Source organism: Protopterus annectens, chromosome 6.part0 (genome assembly GCF_019279795.1).
Source record: "Protopterus annectens isolate FY-2018-M chromosome 6.part0, PAN1.0, whole genome shotgun sequence".
Taxonomy (NCBI): domain Eukaryota; kingdom Metazoa; phylum Chordata; order Ceratodontiformes; family Protopteridae; genus Protopterus; species Protopterus annectens.
In genome coordinates, this window is record NC_056737.1 from 81,262,644 (window position 1) to 81,284,910 (window position 22,267).

General features: G+C 41.4%; 1 protein-coding gene across 1 annotated transcript in view; it reads left to right on the plus strand.

Moving 5' to 3' along the window:
• TTLL5 (tubulin tyrosine ligase like 5) overlaps positions 1-22,267 on the plus strand; it is a gene marked incomplete in the record, with an annotated part of 5,893,562 nt that overhangs the window by 956,379 nt on the left and 4,914,916 nt on the right. The window contains 1 exon segment of the mRNA XM_044073865.1: positions 6,592-6,676. Within this exon segment, the coding sequence (XP_043929800.1) occupies positions 6,592-6,676 (85 nt within the window).

A 22,267-nucleotide genomic window follows, 5' to 3' on the forward strand; every position in this document is an offset into this window, starting at 1 on the left:
TGCCTGCTTTTTATGCTGATCCCCAAAATAAGGGGGAAAAAGTCTTGCATTCTTTGGATATCCACAGGCAGCTACGTTATTATTTGAGCAGAACTAAAGAGTTCAGACAGACTCAACAATTATTTGTTTCCTTTGCTTTGGGTTCACCAGGGAAAGCTGTTTCAAAGCAGACTATTTCTAAGTGGATTGGTCAATGTATTGCTTTTTGTTATTCTCATCATGGGAAGAATGTTCCTGCTGGGATCAGACCTCATTCTACTAGGGCTACTGCCACATCTACTGCTATTTTGACGGCCGTAGCTACTAAGGATATTTTGGAGGCAGCTACTTGGAGTTCAGTACACACTTTTACTAAGCATTACCATCTCCCTCTTTATTCCAAGTCCAGGGCTGGGTTTGCCACTGCAATTTTACAGGGCATGTTAGCAGCTCCTAATGCTATTTAGTTTGCCAGCCTCCCTTTTCCTTTGCTTTGGGATTCTACCCACAGGTTATGACTGCAGCAATGTGAGACGAAGAACATAGTACAGTTTTGTACCTACCATAAATGTAGATGTTCGAGGATCTACATTGCTGCAGTCCTATTATCCCTCCCTCCCTCCCTCCTTCCCCTCTATAGTTTGGGGTTGCTGTGTTTCTTTTTGGGATACTCTTTATTTCCACACTGGTGGTTGTTGGGTGTTTACTATTTTGGCTCTGGCCTTTCATTTTTAGGCCTTCTGACATCTGGGGCAAGAAAGACTGAGGATATGGCGTCGGTCATGCGCTTAAGTACTACTACGTACTGACGTCAGCTCTGAGCGACAATGACCGATGCCAGACTAGCTCTTTGGTATTCGGGCCGACCGAGGACAGCGGACTACCCACAGGTTATGACTGCAGCAATGTAGATCCTCGAACATCTACATTTATGATAGGTACAAAACTGTACTTTTTGTGATATGTAATATTTATAAATGAAACAAAAATGTTAATATGTTTTGCTTTCCTTTTCTGTTAATATATGTTTGCCCAAGTTCTACATGATAATATATTACATTTTTTTTTAATAGAAGCATAGGATATCCTTAAGAATCAACCCATCTTTCATGTCGAAGATAGTTTCAAAATACACTTTGTCAATCTCGTCATCTTCTTGTTTTCCTTTTTGAGCAAAAAATAATGGGAGAGAGAACCATACACACATTGGATTTCTACAGGCAGCTTGGATACTACACTGACAGGATAACGTTTTTTATAGTGTCTGATCAGCTTTGTATTTCCTATGAAGGTAAGAAAAACAGACAACAATTGTCAGAACCGATGGTTTTGAGATGGTTAGCCCATGCATTCCACTCGTAGTATTCTCAACATGGAAAGGATCTTCCTTTTTAAGGTCATATCTTACTCTGCCAGTGCTTTGGCAGCTTGTAAAGTTTTATGGAAAGGGGTGGACTCAAAGTATTCTAGAGCCGACATCTCGGTCATCTCTTCACAACTTCATTAGACATTATAAGACTGACTCCTCCTCCTGATTAAGAACTGTATTTTCTAGGACTGTTTTTCAGGGGGCTTTTGGACTTTTCCTTCTCCAGCCACCTTTACTTGTCTAAAGCTTTGGTAATCACCTATTATAGGATAGGCAACTGCAGTAGTGATGTACTTAAAGATCTACTGTTAAGGTAAGTTTACTTAACTTGCAGAACTGTACTTTCATTTGTTTCCAGCTTTCAGGAACATCCTTGATTTTGTCTCACACATTTGTTGAGACTTTTCTTAAAATTGATTTTTTTGGTGAAATGGTGAACAGTCATGTCAGTTTAGTAGCCTAGGCATTAGAGTTATAGGCTTATTAGTCTGAAAAATGCTCTTATTCATTTAACTTTCTAGGAACTGTTGAACATAGTATACAAGTGATTGTGGGGTGGCAAAGGATGCCTACCTATAAACACCTCTATGAAGGCAAACTTAAAAGTTCTTGCTACTCTTTTCAGTCACTTAATAGTGCTCATCTCCCATATTGAGCAGGGCTGTTAAGGATAACCCAATGTAAATTTGTGGCTACCCATCCATTGATCAAAAGTAGCACTTTAACCTGTAGGGATAACTTCTTAAATAGGGTAGGAATACATATGAGTTAGGAATTTGTTCCTCCTGCAAGTCTTGTGTAGCCACTGGTTTTGCAAAGAAATAGAGTTCAAATAGGACCGAATCTTTCATAGCTTGAAAAAAGAGACAAGAGTTCACCGTTCAGCAACCTGTAGGCTGCTGAGTATAAGCAGAGCATTGCTAATCTTTCAGGGTATTTGAAGGATTTAAGACATAAGTGACAAGAGCCTATATTTAAAGCTTTCATAATTGTTTTTATTAATGTTCCTGATTTTTAAATTAAGAGCGTGAGAGTAATGCTGAAAGGTATTTTGTAATGAGAAGACTCACTGTAATGTTCAGAGCGATGCAGTTGTATTTCTAGGACAAACTGAAAAAAAAACTTGTGGACAAGGTTTGATCATAATGAACTGTCCATGTTCCTGTGTCACTATGTCATAGAACATAATCAAACAAGAAGAGTCTAAAGTCTCACTATTCAAGCACAGACTCTTCCAGACATAAAATGTTAGCTAAACTTTGCAAAGGAAATTTACAAAATGGCAAACAAAAGGTACCATTACTTCCCTAAAAGATGTTTATGTTCTTTCCTACATTGTATTTTTCACACTGATTTCATTTGAAAGATACTGTATTCTTTTGTCATGTGTTAGTTCTTTCACCACTTATTTAACCTGGCGCAACCAGATGTATTTTAACAACATCAGCATTCAGTGCAGCATGGCACCAGTACAGCACTTGTTCATTGCGTTCATAAACCAACAGATGTTGATCAAACCTACAAAATGAAGCAAGAAATCCCTGTGATGTTGGTATGCCAAGCTTTGCTGCATTTAAAAAAATAAACCTAATGGTGAGATGCAGCAGAGTAGCAAAGTTGATAATTTTAGAACCCATGCATGAAACCAGCCAAAACCAAATAATACTTGTAGAAAATCTAGAAGAGACACTATACTGCATTATGGTAACCTTGATAACAGAAGTTAAAGAGTTGTCTGAACTAGTTTAGCATTTTCCAAGTTGTCTAGCCTACAAGTATTATTGACGTGACTTGTGTGTTCACAGTAGTTGCAGCTCACTTCAATGGAGTGTCTTCTGTGTGCAGTATCTATATCCTTCCTCTGCCCATGTGAGTTTTTGCCAGGTGTACCAATTTATTTTCACGTGAGCAAGACAGAGAGCAAGCCAACTAGAAGTCCTTTAAAGTGCCTTTAGGTGTGCACTCTGTATGTAAGAAACAAGTGATCTCTGTGGTATCCTCTAAGTCTCAACCCATATGGGAACATGGGTTCCAGGATGTTTAACAATATTTTTATTATGTGGGAATGCGACACCTTGCAGCTTGGAGATTTTATCACTTACCTCAGTCAAACTACCCCCTTCCTGAAATTTACCTTTTCCCACAGCTCTACTTCAGTCACTTTCTTAGATAACCATATTTCCAAGGACACCAGCAATAACAAAATCAGTACTGATCTGTTCAGAAAACAAACGAGAGTCAATTTACTACTCCACAGTAAAGGTCTGCATCCTGCAAAAACCAGGTATAATATAGTGAAGTCCCATGGCTATAGATTAGTTAGAATTACCACAGAGATGGAACCCTTTCTGAGAAACCTGAACAGTTTAGAGAATGATTTCCTTGTAAGAGAATATGAAAGTCAGATGTTAAAGTACATCCTGGAACCCATTACAGAACTAAAAAGGATCAAAGCACCTTCACTCAACCTCCCTATTAGGAGAATATTAAGAAATTTTACGGAGAATAACAAATGCAAAAATAGCTGCATCTTGACGTATACTCTGGATTATCGCAGTATCAAAAATCTTATTGAAGAAAATGGGGCCATTGTCATGGGAAACCCTTATACAATTAACATCTTAGGTGAAGCCCCATCCTTACTTTACAGGAAGGCTAGGAGCATTACAAGTTTTGTTGAATTTAAACCCAGACTATTTGAGAGAAACAGTAAAAGATGTGAAACTAATTGTACGTTTATATATATATATATATATATATATAACTGTGGTGGTTGTGCTGCAGTAGCGTTGTCGCCTCACAGTTAGACGTTGCCCGTTCGATTCTCAGTTAGAGCGTCTTCTGTGTGGCGACATGCGTGAATGGGCTTTCCTTCGTTGAAGGTTGTGCGTTAGGCCCGGCAAGCCAGCACGTCAAAATCTACTGCCAATCATTAGCGGACCGGAGTTCGCTGTATGCTCCTAACCGGGAAAAGCCGAAAGAAACAAACATATATATATATATATATATATATATATATATATCTCTACATATACACAGCAAGGTGATAGTTTTTATTGCCTTTATGTAAAGAAAATCATTAAGACCAGCGCAGGGGGTGACTCTAACACTAAAAGTGAAATTTACAGGGCACAGTGCAATGAATGTGATACATTTTTTGTGGGTAAGACTATAAGTAAACCTAAGCCTAGGATTTCATGTCATCTGGCAGAAATCTACTGTGATTGTGAAAACAATGCATTAGCCAAACATGTTTCTCTGCATAGAAGACACACAGGTTTTAAGTTACAGATAGTGGATCACATCGACATGGGTGATCTTGAAGATGATATCCTGAATGTACTGGAAAAACATGAACTCGTATTGCAATTAAAGATTAACTCTTTCAGAAAGCCCGGACTAAATTACTACTCTTTACTTAAAAGTATACTGGAGTTTAGAAAATTGCCACATTGTTTACAGGACTCATTTTATTTTATTTTTTCTCACTATCCATATTTATCCATTATCATCTTTTTCCATGATCATTTCTTTCCATTTGTTTTTAATACCATGGTAAATAATATTTAATAATAGTGTATAATACATTTCTGTTGTCACATGTATTTTAGCTTAAATATAGAATACTTTTTTCCACTTTATTGCAAATAGTTTTTAATATCTAGCTAATTATTCTTTAAGTTGTTGCACATTTTCATTGTTAATAGGTATTTTATTTAATTTATATTGAGTTCTTAATTTATTTTCAAGTATTGATTTTAGTTTATTTTATATGGAGTGTTCACTACTTTTGTAAGGACACTATTTTTTCTGTCCCACATTGGCCAGCACTGAGTTAATATACTTTTCCTGATTTAACTAACTCATTAACTGTACCTTTAAGGTTATATTCTTGTTTTAATTTTGGGTTTACTGTTGTTTCCTATGCATATTGGCTAGTGTTAGTAATATTTTTTGTAGATATATATTTTAGGGTTCTTGTACACAGACCTGAAGAACTCTAGAGGGATGAAAGTTGTCTTTGTTAGCAATATTATGCCATTTGGACAATGTATTTTTTCTGGATGCCAAAATATATATTTTTTTTTGATTGCCAAATGGTCTAATGTTTAAGTATTTCTAACCAAGTGTTATAATGTCTTTGATAAATTCACAGACTTTGTTTAAAAATAATCTGTTAAATAAGAAGTACCACATCACTATTTTATGAATTTAAAGTGCACAAGGTTTAAATTTTTAGGACATTAAGCAAGTATGGCAGTACCAGCTCGACTACCACACTGATAAGGATGGGGGAAGAGATTTGAATTTGTTAACATTTATACCAGTACATACCTGATAGCAGGTATGTAGTCAGAAAGTTTGGGATGAAACTGTCATTTTGTTGTTTTTTTTTTTTGTTTGGATCACTTGTCTGTGTGCTTAATAAAGGAAAGAAGCAGACTGTCTACCCCACTTGGATTACTTTTGATTGCCTACTAAAGTTAATAGTTCTGTATGATAATATTATTATCATTTTTTTTTTTATTTTATGACTTTTTAAGTTTGCAACTTCTGCTACCATTTTCTGATTTATTTTTATTTTTTGCTTTTTAATATATAGTGATTAAGTAGACATACAGAAATTGAAAACCTTACACACAGAGAAGTTTCTTACACTGTTTTGTTGGCTATATATAAGTGCATGTGTATATCTTGGAGTACACCATCATCTATTCCAGGTGGATGAGCTCCGTCTCCCCTGTCACTCTTTATGGGCTAAAGCAGGTATTCAGAATGAATAAATTAATGTTATTACTAATATGAAGAAAAGAGTAAAGGGTGTCAAATGTGATTTTATGTTTTAATTGTATTGTAGATACAGGATAGTAATGAAACCAAGACTTAATTCTGTAAAAGAGAAGAAGGTAGCAAACCCAGTAGGTAATGCAGGAATAAAATAAGCCAGGTGCTCCAAGGGACGAGAACTTGTATCCACACAGCGTTTATTGTCTTACAGCTTAAAAAAGTTTAAAAACAAACTGCTGTTGTAAAAAATCAAACAGGTATAGCACTTTCGTCTTACAAGTAAAAGACATCATCAAAACCCTTCATCTTACAAGTAAAAGACATCATCAGAACTGATACAAGTTCTGGTCCCTTGGAGCACCTGGTTTATTTTATTCCAAGACTTAATTGTGATTTTTTTTATCAAAGTGAGCCATCTACTTTTAAGGAATTCTGTATACATTAATTTCTTTCAGATTTCAAGTTTGATGTCCGACTGTATGTACTGGTGACTTCTTATGATCCTGTCATTATTTACCTCTATGAAGAAGGTCTGGCGAGGTACTGAATGATGTGCATATCTATTTTAAGTATAATGTATGTTGCTTGATGGTTTGAATGTGAAGACATTGTGCTTTATAGTCATTGAATGACATTTTGTTCAAGCTGTCTGTTTATAAAGCAAGGATCTAACATTGTGCACCTTTCTTAATCGGTCTGAAAATGGGGCCTGTCAAACCTGTCTGGATGGGTCAACAGTTGACTTCATCCTCTCTAGAAAAAAATTTTTCTTGCAAGCTGCTACACTCAAAGAAGTTTATATATTGTGTCAGCGTGATCTGTAGCACTGTACTAGTGTTACAAAAGTTTGCCTGGTCATTGAGCCTGCCTCCTCTTTTCTGCCACTCAAACAGTTTGGATCTTGATGCATATGCCTGTGGAAAGTCTCTGCATTTGATGAAACAGACCTAATAATCATGAGTGTGGTCATCAGATTGCTACCTGTGATATGGATTAACATTGCCTGTACTGCCTCAGGATATAAAAGAAATACAAGGCATGAGATTTAGGTTTAAAGGCTCTTCCCATTCATCCTTCTGCTGGTGGTAGTCTTACAAATTGCAAAAGCATATTTCTTCATTTCAGTGTTGAAGGATAGCAGTCTTGTTTTTCAGACCTGTAATTTTTTCATCCCTTTTTTTAACCTGCCAATTACTCTGCAGCTACCTAATATTTGAAGTAGTATATTTAAATTTCAATAAATTCACAAAAGTGTAGATTTTTTTTTTGTTTATGAATCATATGCATTTGGTATACTACATCTAGCATAGATAAACTTCAGTAATCTGTTGATGTCATTTTCATTCATTCCTCAACTGATGGGTCTCTGATCTGACTTGACTGCTAACATACTTCAGATCTCTTTTGCCTCCATATTTCTACAGATATAGATCCTCTCGCTCTCAAGCTATTGGTGCCTTTTTCTGGGTTAAACAGTGAGCTTTTTTGAAAATTTTTCCTTCTTAATAGTCTGTTTACTAATTTTTCTGTCACCTTGCTCCCTTTTGTTTCCAGTAAATTTCCTCTGTAAGTCTCCCTTTGCATTTTTTTACCAGGAACTCAGAATTTTTCTCTAGTACCATTGCTGATACTTTGCTGACTTCTATCATTTTCCTACCCCTTTTAGGGTATATCTTGTCTATCATTGTTGGTAGCTTTTTCCCATCCTCCTTTAAAAAAAAAAAAAGTACTTCTAATCTTTATTTTTGTTCCATGGCCTTTCCTTTCCTTTCTTTATAGGTACTCCAGGTTGGCTGTTAAACTAACTGGCTTCAAGAAATGCATCACCTGTAGGCACAAAATACCCAATTCAGATGTTGGGGTGCTAACACGCAGATTGCTCCATATATGCTGGCTTCAACTCCAGGGCATCCACAGACAGACAAAATAGCTTGCTTTGAAGGGCTTTCTTCCTTTGTTAAAGCTGGGGCTCACACCTCCTCAAAGAAAACTGATAAAGGTAAGTCCGACTCTGCTCCGAAAGACAAGGACTCTAGTACGAGATCTCAGGATCCTACAATGTTTCGACTCCCTCCTCAGAGCCACCTGCAAAAGTATCAAAAAAGTCAGATCCAACCACTTTGGATTCCTCTTCTCTGAAATCTGAATCGCCTAGGATCTGATCAGGTCTTATTTTACCAGAGCCAATAATGTCTCGACTCCCTTCTTCCAAGAATCTTCCTGCAAGCACTGTAGAACACCATCCACTACCTGTTCTTCCAGGCGTTTGTCTAAGGCTGAAGTGGATAGGATGGTGGGGAAATTCCTCAGAGCTCAGATCCAGATGGAGGTAATCTTGTCTCCATCTCCCATTAGATCAGATCCATAAGCCTGCCTGTCACTAATCCCACTTGAGTTTCTCCTTCTCTGATCTGACCTACTATTTTAGAGCAGTAGGATCTGAGATCCCTTCGTGTGTCCTCATCAAATCCAAAGACAGTTTGTTCTTCGACTCCACTCACTACCTTGAGCCATCTGGCTGCCAGCCTTTTCTGAGCTGAAGGACTTTTGAACCCAAAAGGCGTAGGATCCGAGGGACCAGAGTCTACTCTGAAGTTATCGGAGCTGTCCCTGCCCCTCTGACCTTTGGCTCTAGATAACTCTGGTCCAACTCCATCCTTGGGTGGAGTGCTTGCATGGTTTCAGGGGCCTGGCAGTTTAGGAAATATCAGCTCCACTACCATTGGCTTCAGTCTCCACTAAGTGCTTTGCCTTAGATTGTGAAGATGGTCTTTTCTTTGCCTAGAGAAAGGACATCCCTACCCACCCCCAGGGATCAGATTGGTCTCCCTGTTTTGGGTCTTTGCTCTGAGCCTTATTCTTCCAGTACACTGGGACAGCTACCCCACCCAAGTCTCCAGTCAGTCCCGCAGGAATTCCCCCAAAGCTACTGATAACTCACCAGACCATCCTACTCAAGAGGTCCCTCAGAAGAGAACATGTAAAAGGAGACAGTTGGGTCCCCCTCATGGGGGACACTGATTTTTATGAATGGGAAGGGGTCCCCAGATCTCCACCTGAAGACATCTCATTTGGAGACATTCTTGAGCTCTTAAAACAAAATGGTGGTTGGTCTTCTGACATCCCTTCCCAAGAGGAGTCTGTGTTCCTGGAGGCTTTCAGGTCTGGCCTGGCTATGTTTTGGGTGACTCCCCTCCGGCTGATGAACGTATAGATCTTGTTTCTCACTGGATGTGGAAGAAACCAGTTACTGTGGAGCCCATCCCCAAGTTTCCAGATAGATTTCTAGCCCCCCCCTCCCCCCAGATAGGACACACTGGAGTAAGGTGGTTCCAGTTTATGCCATGGTTGTGGCAGCAGCCATGAAAAAAGAGCTTGCAGAGCTCTTTTGTCCACCCCCCTAACTGGGAGTCCAGGGCCTTGGACAGATTTGGTAAGCACGTTTATACTTCAGTGACCTATGCTTTGTGGTCATTGAATTATTTGGCACATTTTACGAGATTGCAAAGACATTTGACCAAAGAACTCTGCAAATCTCTTTCAGGATCCATTTCTGCAGAGGACTAAAATAGTCTCCACGAAACTGGCCACCCTTCAGTCTATAGCTAACCTTCCCATGAGGCTGATTTCCCATGTGGCGGAAGATCTCTCACAGGTGGTGGGCATACCACTCAACTGTACAGAATTTCGCAGAATGTCCAGAATTTTGCCTTATATTTATAGTTAATTTTTCATAAAAGTGTGTTTTTTCTGGCTAATAAGTGGCAAATCATTAAAGATTGAAGTTAGAAAATAATGACAGAGATTTGAGTTTCAGACTTCATACCCCTCAGAAATTTCATGCTAATGTCAAACCTTCTATCAACTTTCTAAGTTTTAAGAGCAGTATTTAAAAATTTTCCCTATTTTTGGGCCTTTGTCCCACTTTTATTTATGGTTTTGTCCAGATTTCTTGCTCTAAAAAGTTGAGAGATATGGTGGCATGTTCAGACATAACCATTAGGAGACATGCCTGGGTGCACCTATGCAAGTTTGTGGAGCCCTTCAAGTTTTCATTCATCAGGCTCCATTTGATGAATCTTCTTATTTGGCTCTAAAGTAAAAGACTTTTTCTCCAGATGTGAGCAAGAAGGAAAGACGGTCTGCCATAGGATATGTTGATGTTCTTCATGTTTCACTGTTGCAGTCATCACATTTGGGTGTTATCCCTGCCAGGTTAGCCCTTGGCTGGCCTGAATATCAGTGACTTAGTATTTCTTGGTCGGTTGCTGTCACTTGAGGACTGATGTCAGGTCGTCAGTGGTATAAAGGAAGGCAGCCGACACCATTACATCAGTCTTTCTTGCTGTGGAGCCCGAAGCAGAAGCAGTTCGCACAAGTGCCAGACGTCCGCTACCCGAGTTTCATTTCCGAATCGAAACTGAAGTCTTGAAAAGCTAAGTACCCCGTTGGGGATCCTTTTTTCTTGTACTAACCGATGTCAGAAAAAGTTAATAATTGTCTCACCTGTGGAAAGAAAATACCACACCAGGACTTCCACTCTTACTGCGTCACTTGTCTAGGCACAGACCATGACGTCCCTTGTGGTCAGTTCTGTGCTTTGTTTAATGCCAGAAGTATTCATTGTCAGGCCCTTATTGTAGCCAGATATTTCTGTTTACATTCCTCGAATTCTGATATGTCTTCGGTAAGCCATCTGATAGCAGATCTTCCCAAAAAATGTAAAGATAAAGACAGAGACAGACCGCACAGGACCAAACCTTCCAACAACGCTACCGCTAAGCTGGTCGTCAGTCCTCCGGAACTCAGTGTGACGCTTTTTGCAGCCCCTGATGCCTGCTTCAGTTAATTCGCAGGCTGCTACTGAGACCCTTTCGGAGTCCAGTATGCCGCAGAACTCTTCTTCATCTAAGGATCCTGTGGTCGTCTCTACCTTGGTTGGGTCCGAAGCCACTGTGCAGGCACCGGCTTCCAAGGAAGTCCTTTGCAACACCAAATCCAGACATAAACTGATTCCTTCTTTCTCGGCTACCATTCTTTCTAAAACAACTGAGTTCCTTAGGCCCAGAGGTTGAACCACCCCCAATAAACTGACTACCACCCATTCTCTGCTGCCTGCTCCCTTACCTCAGTCTCAGATGCTTAAAATAGCAGAAGACCTTATCATGCTGGTTAGGGGAAGCCAAGCCACTCCCTCAAAACGAAAAATAGATCTGCCTCCAGTAGTTTTGTCTGAACAAAAGTCAGATGAATCTGATACCTCTGACTATAAAGACATGCAGCCCCACTCTACATATGAAGATTCTGATGCAGAGGAATCTGTCCCTTCAGCCTCTCCACCAGAAGATTTTTCATTTGGGGAAACCCTGCATACTTTAAGGGAGCATTTCACATGGGAAAGTCAAGACTACCCACAATCTAAAAGAGACTCAGAGAGTTCCTGGACCTTCCACAGCACAGGCCCTTATTCCCCCAGACCTAGATGTGGTGGATGATGTCTTCCTTGAATGCAACTTGACTCCCTTTTGCTCCCAGAATACCAGACAGGTACTACAGAGTCCCTGACTCTTACAAATATCTTTTTAAAAATCCTACAGCAGACCCTGAGGTCATTAGACAAGGCCCAAAAGGGATTAAAGCTACTTCAGCTAAGAATCCCACCTCCTCAGACAGGTATTCCAGAGCACTGGACAGATGGGGTAAAAAAGTATACACTTCGGTTACTCTTGCTATCAGGGCACTAAAACTGTCAGTTTCATATGCTTACATTTCAGCAACATACCTTGGAACTTCTTAAACAAAAAATGTTTTCCTTTCCTGCATGGGCAGAATCTAAAGATTTATAGGAGTTAACGCACACTGCTGGTCAAGTAACTAAACACACTGCACTGCGGTTTTGATGCCCTAGAATCTTCTTGCAGTGCAGCTGTCACTGGATCTGTCATTAAAAGACATACATAACTTAAGGAACAACCCCTGCCAGACCATGTCAAATCAAAATTGTTGGATGCACCCATGCACAAAGATAACTTATATGGTACTAAAGCAGAAGAGGTGTTAAAAAAGATGGAAGAAAAAGCAAAATCTATGCAGACTGTTAAAGATTTCTTACAGGTACAGCCCCCTAGGTTCAACAGGCATTTTCCGTCCAAGCACTGGTCGTTTTGTGCACCTAGTCCCTGTGGAAACAGAACTCCAAGACAGCAGTCCCAGGGGTTGCAGAGGTCTAAGCAGTGGACTGCCTCCACTTCATAACCAAAATCCTTGATCTATCCATTCTAAACACCTTCCTGGTGATCCCAGAATTCAAAATCCTCACCCTCTAGCAGCTGCTACCCATGCTCTCCAAGGACGTTTGGCTAGCCACCCTGGACCTAAAAGAGGCCTACCTCCACATTCCCATCAGGGAGTCCTGCAGAAAATATCTTCGCTTCAGGGCAGGATCGCAACATTTTCAGTTCTCTGCACTTCTCTTTGGCTTATCTACTGTTCCCAGAGTTTTCACAAAATGCCTGGCTCCGCCCCATTGCTTTTTGCACACAAAGGAATATTCAGATTTGCCCCTACTTAGTCGACTGCCTTATTCAGGCAGACAGCCAGGAAAAGCTGCTCAAAGACCTGGCCGTTGTAAAGGACCTACTAACCTCCTTAAGGGTACACAATCAACAAAAAGAAATCCAAACAGGTACCCACCAAAAGGATAGTCTTCCTGGGAGCAAGTCTGGACATAGCATCCCAGATGGCATGCCTAACAAAAGAGAAACAAAGTTTCCTATCAGCTTACTTCTCTCAACTGGCCACAAGACCCCAGCTTTCTGAAAGGAAAATCCTGCAAGCCTTGGGGTTCATGGCATCTTGCATTCTTCTTATTCCATATGCCAGACTGCATATGAGGAAACTTCAATGGTACCTAAAGAGACTTCGGGGTCAACACTCTCAAGATCTGGAAACTCTTTTACCTATTATTCCTTGCCCGAGGAAGGAATTTCTTTGTTGGGCAACAGCCTGCTCCCACAACAAGGGATTGCCCTTCTCCCCACACCCCGCTGCCCAGACCCTCACCACAGACGCATCAGTCTATGCTTGGGGTGCAGACCTGGACGGCAGGTGCATAGGGGGCCAGTGAATCCCCCAGCAACTCCCCCTGCACATCAGTAAAAAAGATATGATGGCTGTGCAGCAGGCCTTGATAGCTTTAAAACCCCTTCTCTCCCCAGGGGTTCTCCTGATCAAAACTGACAACACCACAATGATGTGGTACATCAACAAGCAGGGAGGGACTCACTCCTACCTGCTGTGAAGGCTGGCCATGACCCTTTGGTTCACAGCCTCTTCCGTGCAACTATACCTGTTAGCACAATACCTGCCAGGCTCTCTCAACTCCCTAGCAGACCAATTAAGCAGAAAACTTTTGGACCCCCCCCACGAGTGGCAGCTCAATAGAAACACTTTTTTACTAATAACTTAGAAATGGGGAACCCCGAAGGTCGACCTCTTTGCCTCCCACACCAACCATCAGCTCAGCAAATTCTACACCAGGGAGCATCACTGCATGGCATGGAAAGTGGATGCCCTGTCCTTCCCTTGGGTAAACCTCTCGGTCTATGCCTTTCCTCCCCTACCCAAGGTACTACTGATTAAAATAAGGGAAGAAAAACCAAGGACCATTCTCATAGCTCCAGACTGGCCTAGACAGCACTGGTACCCTGAGCATCCAAGTGCTCCAGATTATGCGGAACGCTCCGCATTTAACGATGAGCGAAGCCACTGTTCCACTGTTAGGCATTGAACAGCAGTGGCTCCACTACACGCATTCTGATTGGTTTGTGTACCACAATTACTGCCAATCAGCATCGCGGCACACAAACCAATGCATAGGCCAGTCACGTTCCGGGAAGCCTTTTCACACCAAAATAATGGCTTGAAAAAGGCTTCCAGGAAGCAGTGATCTTCCAACAACAACAGAGGAAGACCGGGAATAAGGAATAAGCGCAGCTGGGGATTGAAGACATCGGGGGTCAGGACTCAAGCGCCAGAAGAAGAATCAGCAGCTGAAGGGACTTCAGGGACATAACCATTGCTTTGGTGGTTCTAGGAGGATCAAGACTGTCAAGTCTGAGGTTTTGTTTTGCTGCCTGCCTGCTAGACAACCGGGGCTGATTTTCGTGTACTGTGTGGAGTCTGTAGATTGTATTGAGCTGCTTGGGGACAAGTTGGTAGAGGTAAGTGTTTTTTTATAAATGTAGCTGTGGCCAGGGCATTCTGAAAGAATTCAGTAGATGTATTGTTTTGCAGATATTTAAATTAATTGTTTTTTTTTAAAGAAGATTGCCTGCATACAACATGCATTATATAATTTGAGGGGTTAAGCTACATTTTTTTTCACTGTTTCCACTAAAAGTTTTTTGTCACTGTTTCCATTAAAAGTCCAGAGCAAGAGTGAGCAAAAAGAAAAGTAAATATATTGAAATATTAACTGATTGTGCTATGTATATAATCATTACAGCCTAGGTATCTCTGTAGTTAAAGCTTACTGATGCCACTGGACATCAAACTTTGCTTGGTCATATTTGTTTTAAGAATTCTAAAACCATGCTAAATACAGGGAAATTGGAGATTTTGTTTTAAAGCTGATGTGATATTTGACCTCTGTTTAGTGATGTTAAAAATATTTAATATTATTTGTACTATTTATATGTATTATAATACTGGTCATATTTCTGTAAATATCTCTAAAACCAAGTGACGTTGATATAACTACTTAGACTCATATGAAACCTCACAGGTGTATGCAGAAAATGCTTCTGGCATTATGTGTTGAATGAATGGTTACTGAGATCATAAGCTGTGTTTATTTTGACTTATAAAATCTAGTTTAAGACCAGGAATAAAACAAATGCAACATTTGCAAAGATTATTTTGTGTTGAATAGTTTTCCATTCCATTTACAGTTTTCAAGTAACACACACGGTTCTAGAGATGAATATTTGTTTTGAACTGAGATTACAACTTTATTTTTTTCAAGGCATAGGCTAAATATTATAAGACCAATATTTAGTGTCTCTATTTTTGTGCTGTTTATCCCCCTAGTATGTCTCTGACAGTAATTGCCAACACAGATCATGTTCTAGCAACTTTCTCAGTTTATAAGAGCAATATTTAGTGTCTTTTTGTTGTGCTCCTTACATTATGTTGGGCTTTGTCCAGATTTCTTGCACTAAAAGGTAGAGAGGTATGTGGATGGATGTCAAAAGTGAGCATCTTTGTAGTAATGGCATTCTTTAAAGTATCGAGTTTTGTTTTCTAGTAGAACTTTAGTGTCTTTTCATAATGGCAAGATGCTGAACTGCTCAAGGAAAATACTGACGTGACAGTATTGTGCTGCTGGTTGACATGTTAGAAAACGGGCAGTTTTTCTAATTAAGTTATAATGTTTTAATTCTAACTTCTAATTCAGAAACATTTTCATTTTTAATTCTCTTGTCAGTGCCTCGGGTTTATAGCAGTATTTTTGTCAAATCTGGTTTTGTCCTTCACTCTGCTCTGCTTTCTTTACTCAGTGGCATTTTTTCAATAGTATTTCCACAACTGGAAACTAAGCACATTTATGCCAGTATCACTACAGCCTTTGTGTACTTTGGATCAGATTTTTTGCCATTAGCGTGCTGCTTAGATTTTAAGGTAGGGACCCTACCTTAAAATCCAAATGGCACAGTAATGGCAAAAAATCAGTTTCAAAGTGCACAACGCTGTAGTAATACTGGCATGAATGTGAGGGTTTAGAAATGTTGGGATATGTATGTGTGCTTCCTAATGTATTTTTATTTTTCATGGTTAAAGATATGAGATCTTGCATTCTTTTGGTCTTAACTGTTCCAAGACATTATTTCTTAAATGACACATTCTTGTCAAAGTAGAGGGTCCTGCTTTTAAGTAACCTTTTAGGCACCTTTGCCAGGCACAGACCTGGCAGTAGGACAGGGGTAGAACACATCTAAAGTGGTGAATGTGAAATGCAAGTCTCTACCATGATCCATGGCACGTTTTGCGCTGTGTGAAAATAGGGTGTTTCACATTTTGACCATTTGTCACACATTGTTAAAGTCTGTGTTCCACATTGGCCACTTAAGAGGTTGAGACCAATGCTGGTAGCCCTTGCTGCGCAGCCTGTCCCCACTGCCCCCCATGGAATATTCCTCAAATTCCCAACCTCCTAACCCAGAGGGAAGGGGAATTCATGCACCCCCAATTGCAGACACTCAGTTTGGCAGCTTGGCTTATACCCTGACCAATCTGCCATCCTCAGTAAACAGGTTCTGGATTTTATCCGAGAGGCCAGACGCCCTAGCACCAGAAAGTGTTATGCAGATAAATGAAAAAGTTTCTGCACCTGGATCCAGGCTAAGGGGGCAAGTACGGCACAGCCCTCCGTCCCTCTCATCCAGGATTACTTTGCTGACCTACTAAACAGTGGTCTCGCTTTCTACTCTATAAAAATTCATGCCTCTGATATTTCAGCTCATTTTCCCCACTGAGCAGTCTCTTTTTTCACACCCTCTGATCAAACAGTTCCTCAGAAGGGCTAACAACTTGAGGCCCCCTAGAAGGGCACCAACACCAGCTTGAGACCTTAACTTTGTTTTGGAAAAGCTCACCCTGCCTCCTTTCGAACCAGCTTCTTCTGCAGAGCTAAAATTTATCTCCTGGAAGACAGCCTTCCTCCTGGCCATCACTTCAGCCAGAAGAGTCTCTGAGCTGCAAGCACTTATGGCAGTGGAACCCTTCATCATCTTCCATGCAGACAGAGTATCCCTCAGAATGAATCCATCCTTCATGCCCAGGGGGGTGTCCAGTGTGGCTCAGAACCAATCCATCCATTTGTCAACCTTCTTTCTTAACCCTCAAAACAAGGGGGAAAGAATTCTGCACTCTCTAGATGTGCACAGGCAGCTCAGATACTATCTGGACAGGACTAAACCCTTCAGAAAATCTGATCAGCTGCTAGTTAGCTTTGCTTCTGGGGCAGAGGGCAAAGCCATCTCCAAGCAAACGATTTCCAAATGGATAGCACACTGCATCCATTTCTGCTACAAACAGCATGGCAAGCCTCCCCCAAGGGGGTCATGGCACAATCCACCAGAGCAGCCTCCACCTCTGCAGCTTTCCTAAGAGGAGTCCACACCAGGGACATCCTGGAGGCTGCCACCTGGACATCTGTTCATACTTTACCAAACATTACCACCTGCCTCTGTTTTCCATATCCAGGAAAGGTTTTGCCTCTGCCGTCTTGCAGGGCATGATAGCCAGCCCCTAGCTTCTTTGACTGCCTCCACCTTTTTCCTCAGCTTTGGGAATTTACCCAAATGTGATGACTGCAACAGTGAAACACGAAGAACATAGTACAGTTGTGTACACTTAGCATAAATATATATGTTTGAGTGTCTTCACTGTTGCAGTCCTGGTTTCTCTCCCTCCTTCCCCCTTTTTTCTTTTTGTTACATTTCTTCCTTGTAGTTCTCCTTTCCTTACAAGGGACTTATTGGTATTTATTTTCCACTGGTGTGGTTCAGCCACCAGAAACTGGCCTCCTTTTTTGAGGCCTCCTGACCGATTAAAGCAAGAAAAACTGATGTAATGGTGTCGGCTGCCTTCCTATGACGACCTGACATCAGTCCTCAAGCGATAGCAACCAACGCAGAAATACTAAGTCTCTGGTATTCTGGCCGGCCGAGGGCTACCCTGGCAGGGATAACCCCCAAATGTGATGACTGCAACAGTGAAGACACTCGAACATCTACTTTTATGGTAAGTGTACACAACTGTACTTTCTACCCCTAAAGACCCTTTTTGTGGAATCCACAAGGAGGTAGAAAGATGTGGTTCCATAAATCCCCAAGTCCTTTCCAAGACTCATGAGGAGATAGTTCTCTGGAGGGACAGAAGAGAGAACTCTATTGAAAGATGCTGCCCATGCAGCAGAGGTGGCCTGCAGAACCAGGGTTTCTGGAAATTCTTCTCAGACAAACCCTACCAATGCTCCTGAAAGGCGGCCCGACTGTTGCCCTCTGGAGGCAGTCAGGGAGCATTAGCCAGGCTCTTTGTTGCAGAGACAATCTATAACAAAAGATTCCTGGGTACAGAGAATTTTCTTTAGTGGTTCTATTATACCATTTTCCTAAGTCCCCCCTACAAGAATGAAGAGAATCCTCAATGTTCCACCCAATCAGAGGGAAGCAGCACCCTTGGATATAGAAAAGCTGCTAGAAAAAGTTGTCCAGAAGGTCCCCCAAACCAGAGAGGATCCGGTTCCTATTTAAGGTTAATCTTAGTGCCAAAGAAGACTGGGGACTTGAGACCCATCCTGGATCTCAGCAAATTAAACTAGTTCATGTAATATTCAAGGTTCCAGATGGTCACTACTCGGTCCATTCTGTTTCTACTACAAAATAATTATTGAATATACTTAATAGATCTTCAGGGTACATACTATGACATTGAAATGAACAAGTGTTCCAGAAGATATCTGTGCTTCCTGCTGGGACCAGTCATTACCAGTTCAGATCATTGCCCCAGAGTGTTCACCAAATGCATGGTGGAGATAGCAGCTCACTTGAGGCTGCTGGGATTCCAATTGTTTCTGTACCTAAACAACAGACTCCTAACTGCTCCAACAAGGCATCTTCTTCTCCAGGCAAGGGGACTACTTGTTCCAGTTGTGTGTCCACTTAGCATCATAGTCAGTTGCAGCAAATCACATCTCACACCCATCCAGAGTCTGGAGTTCATAGGTTTTCATCTAGACACAGTCAATCAGATAGCCTTTCTCCCTGTAATTCGCCATACTCTCAGATCACAAGTTGAGATAGTAATGCTGCATTCTTCTCTTCCAGCACGACTAATCTTACAAGCTTTGAGATCCATGGCAGCAGCTATCACCCTGGTCTCTTTAGCCAGGTTTCACATGCAAATTCTGCAGTGTAGCTTGTCATCCCAGTAGTCCATTCCTCAGCATTTAACAGCCCCAGTCAAGATCACACAAGCTTGCAAAAGATATCTTGTTTGGTGGCTTCACTAAAAATTTCTGAAAGCTGTCCATTTATTCTTCCCTTAACCACAGCCATGGTGACAATGGACACCTGCCAGCTGAGGTAGAGGGGCATACTTGGGAAGGGCAGTCCAAGGTACGTGGTTTCCAGAAGAATCCAAGACACATACCAATGTCCTGGAAATGAGAGCAGTCCTCCTAGTGTTGCAGGCTTTTCAAGACGCTGTCCCGTCCTGGATGATTGCTATTCAGATGGACAATATATTTGTTGTGTGGTACATCAACAAACGGGAGGAACCCAATCTTATGCATTATGTTGAGAAGCAATGAGAGTGTGGAAAAGGGTGATCTCTTCTGGTTGCTTTCTAATAGTAACACACATACCAGGAAAAGCCAGTGTGATTGCAAACAAATTAAGCATGTCCATTCTGATGCCTCATGAGTGGTCTCTTACTGTCAAAGTGGAAAGTGGCGGAGAATTTTTCATCGATGGAGACAGCGATGCTCTGAACTTGTCATTTCTCCCCTCAACAAGTACAGCAGGTTCTTTTCCCTGATCCTTCCAAGTGGGGAGTCACCAAGAAATGCCTTAGTCCAGGATTGTCCCTCTGATGTTCTCTATGCTTACCCACCATTACCTCTCATCCCCAAATTTCTACAGAAAGCATACCAGTTGAAGAGCACAGTTATCCTCATTGCACCTTTTTGGCCTCATCAGATTTGAGTCCCCTTCCTTTGGCCTCATCTTCTACGTCTACCCTGGATACTGGGTCCTAATCCAGACCTCCTGTATCACCCAACAGGTATGACTCGTATAAACATAAGTCCTCAAACTGACTGCATGGTTTCTCCAGTTCCACTTATTGCTAGAGAGCCCAGGCTTTCCCCCCTAGTCCATCATATTGTGTTATTTTCTCAAAAAGCTTTTACTAGAAAGATTTACAAAAGCAAGTAGAAGAGATTTGTGTTCTGTGCCCTTAAGAGGGATCTAGACCTCTCTTCTGCCCCATACCAGCTGTACTTGATTTTTTAACTTCAGTTTTCAATGAAGGGGCTGTCTTTTCTACTATTAAGGTCCAGTTGGCTGCCATTTCAAATTTCTATGTAGGTGAAAATAATTTTTCTTTAGTTTATTCTAAATTATGCAAAGCCTTTCTCAAAAGGAGCTTTTGTGCTTAGACCGCCACTAAAAGATCCTGCTCCTCCTTGAGATTTAACTGTTTTTGCTTCAAGTTCTGACCCAAGGCCCCATTGAAACCTCAGCCAGGTCAGACCTCAGGTGTTTGTCTTGGAAAACGCTATTACATCAGGTAGATGAGTATCCAAACGCCAGGCTCTGTCTTCCAAATCTCCTTATCCGGTTTTCCACAAAGACACGTCCTTGTAGACCAACCTGTCATTTTTGCCTGAGGTAGCTTTTTGAGTCTAATATCAGTCAGGTGCTTAACCTCCTGGTTTTCTTTCCAAAGTTTTCAAACAAGGGAGAGTACATGCTCCATCTTTTGGATGTACATAGACAACTATGGATGTTCGTGTTTCACTGTTGCAGTCATCACACTTGGGTTATCCAGGATTGACATCAGGTCATCAGGGGTAAAAAAACAGGCAGCCGACGCCATTACATCAGTCTTTCTTGCCAAGGAGCCTGAAGCAGAAGCAGTTTGCATAAGTGCCGGTCGGCTGCTACCTGAGTTTTCATTTATGAATTGAATCATCCTGAAGTATTCTAAAGCTAAGTACCCCATTGGGGATCCTTTTTCTTGCTCTAGCCGATGTCAGAAAAAGTTAACAATTGTCTTGCCTGTGGAAAGCAAATACCACACCGAGATTTTCATTCTTACTGCGTCACCTGTTTAGGCCCAGCCCACGACGTACCTTGCTATCGCTTTTGTGCCTTGTTCAACGCCCGAATCATTTGTCATCGGGCCCTTATTGTTGCTAAATTCTTTCATTCTTGATCTCTGTATTCCGAAATGGCTTCGGTAAGCCATACAACTACCGATATTCCGAAAAAACGTAAGGATAAAGACAGAGACAGACCTCACAGGTCCAAAGCTGCCGACGATGCTTCCGTTAAGCTAGTCGCCAGTTTGCCGGTATTCAGTGAGGCGCTTTCGCAGCCCCTGATGCCCGCTTCAGTGGATTCTCAGGCCTCTGCCGAGACCTGTTTGGAGTCCGGTATATCGTGAGACTCCTCTTCAACTACAGAACCTGCGGATGTCTCTACCTTGGATGGGTCTGGAGCTGCTGAGCAGGCACCAGCTTCTGAGGAAGTTTTTAGTACTACCGATGTTCAACACAAACCGACGACTTCAGTTATGTCTAAAACTACCGAGTTTCTAAGGCCAAGAATATGCACTACGCCTAGAAAAAAGATGACCAAAGCGCATGCACCTGCTCCCTTGCCACAACATAAAATGCTTAGAATGGCAGAAGACCTTATTATGCTGATTAGGGGAAGTTAGCCCTCCCCTGCTAAGAGAAAAAGAGATCAGTCCCCAGCAGCTTCAACAGACCAAGACTCCTCCGAGGTTTCTGATTATGAAGACATGCCCTTATCTGCTTATGAGGATTCAGATGCAGAGGAATCCATTTCCTCTGCCTCTCCTCCAGAGGATTTTTCTTTTGGTGAAACCTTACATGCTTTGAGAGAGCATTTCCTTTGTGAATGCCAAGACTATCCTCAGTCCGAAAAGAGATTCAGAGAATTTCTAGACTTGCCACAACATAGGCCTTTAGCAATACCCCCAGTCCTGGAAGTTGTTGATGATGTCTTTATGGAATCCAGTCTTACTCCTGATGCTTTACCCCCTGCTCCTAGGAAACGAGACAGGTACTACAGAGTACCTGACTAAATTCCTTTTCAAAAATCCTACTGCTGACCCAGAGATGATAATTTCCCAGGGGCCTAAAGGTATCAAGCCAACTACAGCTAAGAATCCCACCCCTTCAGACAGGGATTCCAGAGCTTTGGACAGATGGGGTAAGAAAGTATATACTTCTGCAACTCTCGCCATGAGGGCCTTGGATTGTCAGTTTCATATGTTGAAGTATCAGCAACATATTATGGAACTTATTAAGCAAAA